General features: G+C 68.9%; 1 protein-coding gene across 1 annotated transcript; it reads right to left on the minus strand.

The window, feature by feature from the left end:
* Window positions 1–341: 341 nt before the first annotated feature.
* SOX12 (SRY-box transcription factor 12) lies at window positions 342–3,399 on the minus strand. The gene has a single exon (XM_084887932.1). The coding sequence runs from the start codon at window positions 3,285–3,287 to the stop codon at window positions 2,310–2,312; it is 978 nt and encodes a 325-aa protein (XP_084744058.1). The 5' UTR covers window positions 3,288–3,399; the 3' UTR covers window positions 342–2,309.
* Between the last annotated feature and the right edge of the window lie 1,418 nt (window positions 3,400–4,817).

Here is a 4,817-nt window from a genome sequence, read left to right on the forward strand (position 1 = left end):
CATCTGGCCACGGCGGGCTGCAATCCCTGTTCCGGGTCCCCTGACAGGAGCTGAGCACCCTCCTCCCCCCGCAGTGGGCCACGAAGCCCACGCCCACCCAGACTCTCGTTCGTTTGTTACCAGCCCGGCCCCTGCAGGGGTGAGCTCGCCATCCTTCATAAAGACCAGGGCGTCCTGAGATAGAGGGAGACAGAGGCTGGAGGGGCCGGTGTCTTGCCCTGGACCCCCACCCCCACCCCCTGCCTAGCTCTTCCTGGGATGGTGCCATATCAAAAGACTTCAATCTGGCAAACTGGGAAGGGTTGAGGAAAGGCACAGACATGTAGAACCACAGGGCGAGGTAGGGGCACATACACTTTATTCAGTCCTGGCGTCAGACTGGCATCAAGTCCTGCTGTGGGTGCCAGTGCCCCAGATGGGAGGGATCCCTCCCCTCAGCTACTAGACTAGTTCTCCAAGACCACAGACAATGACATTCTTCACTCACATGACGTTTTCTGGGGTTTTTCATTGTCTTTTTGTTGTTGTTTTACTTAAAAAAAAAAAAAAAAAGAAAAAAAGAAAGAGAAAGAGAGAGAGAGAGAGAGCGCGAGAAAAGGCCCAGAGCCGGAGCACCAAGCGTAAAGGAGGCAGCTGGTGGCTTTGTCAGCGACGGGAACGCGTGGGGCAGAGACCAGCAGAGACCCTGGGCAGGGGTCCCGGAGGACTCTGGGACCGTTTGTTCCTGAGATTTGTGTGTGTGAATGAGAGTGTGTGCACACCTGGGAGGGTGGACACACGCCGGTGAGATACAGGTAGTGAGGGCAAGGGGGGTGGGGGGAGGCCGGAGGGGCGGGGCTTGAGCCAAGAATGGGAGTCACAGGGGTCACATCAGGGGCAGGGTCCCGAAGGCACCCGAGAAACTGGACACGACTTCCTCCTACAGCAGCTCTATCCCTATTTTTTTCACGGAAAAACGGAGGCGCCCAGGGCACCCCTCCACTGCTCTGAGCGCCCTTCAGTCTCACTGGTCCAGTCCATGGTCTCTCTCAAGTCCGCTGCGTACAGGCGAGGCTCTTCTTGCCACTCCATCCGCTATCACGCCTCAGTCTAGCCCCTAGCAGCTTCGTGCCTCCGTTTCTCCCACCGAATGCGATCGCTGTGGGCACAGAGGAGCTTGGGTGACAGGATGGGGCTGTGGGCTTGAGGAGGAGCCCAGGCTGGGGGTGCGCCCTGGGGTGACAGGGCACTGCCGGGGGGAGGAGGGGAGCAGCAGGGACCCTGCCCCCAAACAGCTCGGTATGTGTCCTGGTTCTGAGTTTCCTTGGTAGGTAGGCAGCCCCTTTTGTCTCCTGGTGAGTTTCCAGAAAGAGACCCTACCCCCAATCCCCAGGTAGGAGGATTTTGAGAGAGGTTTCTGGAAACCAAAACAGGCTGTAGAGGCATTCAAGCGGTCGGTATGTGTGTGTGTGTGTGGGGGGGGTGGAGGGGGGGGGGGAGGTTGCATGTGGGTCTGGGCGACCCCGTAAGCGAAAGGGGGATGGGCTATGCCGCTCGGGGCAGTTCCAAGTTCCCGAACCAACACTTGGGGACCGGCGGGTCCCTCTCTCCCCCTTCTGGGTGCTCCTCCCATTAAGGCAGCGGCGCCCCGTCGGGTGGAAAGGAAGCCGCAGGCAGCTCCCGAACCAAAGTGCCTCCCAGGAGAGAGCTCCGCGCCCGCCCCGCCGCTCCCCGGCGCCGGGCAGAGGGACCAGCCCCCTCCTCCCAGGAAGCACTAGGCATGCGCGGGCAGGGGGCGGGCCCCGCGCTCCGGGGAGCGGGGAGCGCCCTCCCCCCGCAGGGGAGGGGAGCGGAGGGGAGGGGGGAGGGAGGGGCCGGAGGAGGCGCGGGGCCGCCGGCGCCCCCTCCACCGGGAGAGGGGGCGGGCCGGGCCGGGAGGAGGCGGAGGGATCCCAGAGCGAGGGCGGGGGCGTGTCCTCCGGCCGCGAGGAAGGGCAAGTGCATAGTGGGGGAGGGGCGCAGGTTCGTCGGGAAGGACGGGGGTGTGTCGGAGGGGGGCTGGCTGCTGGTGGCTGTGCAGGAGGGGGCCGGGCGGGGAGGGAGGGGCTTGAGTGTCGGGGGGAAGGGTGGGTGGGGGCTGGGCTCTCTTGGGGTGTGTCTGCGGGGGGGAGGGGCATGTCTGGATTCGAGGGGGGATGGGCACGTCTAGGAGGGGGGGAGGCTGCGTGGGAGTTGGGGTGCCAGCCTCGGCCTCCGAGGGGACCCCAATACCTGATTCCTGTATGTAAACAGCTGGTTTGGGGGGCTTGCGCGCCCCGCTGACGGTGGGCTCAGTAGGTGAAAACCAGGTCGGCGATGCTAGACGGGCGCCAGTCCCCCGCGATCATCTCGGTCACCTCGGGGGTGCAGTAGTCCGGGAACTCGAAGTGCGACGTGCCCGAGGGGGGCTGCAGGTCCGGGTCGCGGTCCAGGGCGCTGCAGTCCAGGCCGGCGGGGCACGGGGGCAGTTTGGACAGAAAGCCCAGCGTCTCCTCCCCCGCCGTGGCCACCGTCTCCTCCTCGCCGTCCTCCGCCGCCGCCGCCGCCGCCGCCGCGGCCGCGGCCTCCTCCTCCTCCTCCTCGGGCTCCTCGTCCTCCGACGGGTTCGGGGAAGCGGTGGTGACAGCCGCCCCCTCGCCCGACGGGCCCTGGGCGCGCTCGGCCGGCCCCCGGGCGGCCCGCCCCGCCGGGACCATCCTCCACAGCTCCCGCCCGGGGGTCTCCACCAGGCGCACCTCCAGCAGCTCCTCGTCGTCGTCCTCGTCGTCCTCCTCGGCCGCCGCCGCGCCGCCCCCCAGGGGCCCGCCCGCCGCGCGGCGGCTCCCGCGGCCCGGCAGCGGCGGCCCGGGCTTGAGCCGGCCGCCGCCGCCGCCGCCGCCGCCGCCGCCGGGGGGGCGGGGCCGCGCCTTGGCGGGCGCCCCCTTGCTCTTTTTGCGCGGCCGGTACTTGTAGTCCGGGTAGTCCGCCATGTGCTTGAGGCGCAGCCGCTCCGCCTCCCGCACGAACGGGATCTTCTCCGAGTCCTGCAGCAGCTGCCAGCGGCGGCCCAGGCGCTTGGAGATCTCGGCGTTGTGCATGTCGGGCCACTGGTGCATGATCTTCCGCCGCTCGTGCTGCGACCACACCATGAACGCGTTCATCGGCCTCTTGATGTGCCCGCTCGGGGTCTTGCACCAGCCGGGCTCGCGCGCCCCCTCTTCGGCCGGCCCGGGCCCCGGGGGCGGCGGCCCGCCGTCCCGCTTGGCCCGCGCGCCCCGCTGCTGCACCATCGCGCCTGGGCCCGGGGCCGCTAGACGCCGCCGCCGGGGGCCGTCCGCATCCTCCGCGGCGGAGGTGGGGGAGGAGGCAGCAGCGAGCGGCGGAGGGGCGGCCCCGCCCCACCACTCGGCCCGGCCCCCGCGAGCTGAGGAGCGAGGAGCTGGGCGCTCGGGCCCAACGGACGGCGGGGGGCGGGGGGGGGGAGGTCAGCGGCTCGGTCTCAGGCGGGCTCGGCGCGCCCCCGCCGCCCCCCGCAAGTGGCGCCCGGCTGCACGCCGCACATTGTTTTGCGGGGGCGGAGGAATGGGACCCCCCGGGCCCCCGCAGGCTCTCCTGGCAGCCTCCTGCTCCGCCGCGGCCCGCGCGCGCCGCTCCCCGCCCCGCCGCCTGCCAGTGTCTTTCTCCCCGCGCGGCCCCGCCGGCGCGCGCACCGCCTCCCCTCCCCCTCGCCGTCTGCGGGCCGCTGCGGCGCGCGCGGGGCCGCCCCGTGTAAACACCGAGGTGCCCGCCTGGGCTGCGGCCGGGCCACGCCCCGCGCTCGGGCGGCGCGTCACCCGTTGCTGGGCAGAGAACCCGGCATTTGCATCTCCCAATCGCTGGCTGCCAGTGCGGGGCGGGACTGGGCGGTCTCGCGGCTAGGATTGGGGGTGTCGGATGAGATCTGTTTCTTTTCTTAGATTGGGGGCTGGGGGGGGGAGGGGGCGCGCCGATCGTGGTTCCGAAAGCTTGTCTCCCCTCCCCCCCGCCCCGCCATGCCTTTGAAATATTAGCTTATTCGAGGACACCTGCTGCCAGGTAGGACCTCCGCCCTCTCCTCTTTAGGGGCGTCTTTTTGGACCGTCCTAGAACCGAATGTTGGGAAGCCTGGCTTAGAAAAGCTGAAGGGAGCAGACTCATCGCGCCATAGATGGAGTCCCTGCCAAGCACAGACACGGTCCAGCCACTCAGGGGCTTTTGGATCCAATGAACCCTTTCCTATTTCTTATCTTGTTCGAGGCGCCAGTATATCCGGAGAAAGAAGGGAATATTACGCTCACTCGATGTACGGACACTGAGGATGTGTGCACTGGGGCTGGAAACCTAGGCGCGCGGTCTTTGCTGCTCCGCGCACAAGGGCCCGGGGCACCTCGCCCACCAGCCCGATCCTGAGCGGGGGGGCTTCCCGCTTTTCACCGTCCTCGGCTGGGGTTCGAGGGTGTGTGGGTGCCCCATCCCCAGGTCGCAGCACCCATCGCAGCCCTCCAGCTGCGGGGATGAGGGCGCGCCGCACCTCGGCGGTCCGGCCTGGAGCGCGTGCACAGGGGCGGGGCCGGGCTGCGGGGCGGGGCGGGGCGGGGACGCACGCTCGGGGCGCGTGGCGGGGAGGGGCTGCGCGCTCCCCGCTCCCCACGTGTGCGCCCGCGCGGGCACTGCGGGGTGTGTGCGAACCCCGAGGGAGGTCACCTTCATGGCGCCCTGCACCTGGGCGAGGAGACAAGGCGTTGAGACCCAGCCCCTCGGGATCCGTTGCTGGAAGGGGTGGGCATTAGGGGCTCCAACAT

Source organism: Pipistrellus hanaki, assembly GCF_964339955.1.
Source record: "Pipistrellus hanaki genome assembly, chromosome: 6".
In the NCBI taxonomy this organism is placed as follows: Eukaryota; Metazoa; Chordata; class Mammalia; order Chiroptera; family Vespertilionidae; genus Pipistrellus; species Pipistrellus hanaki.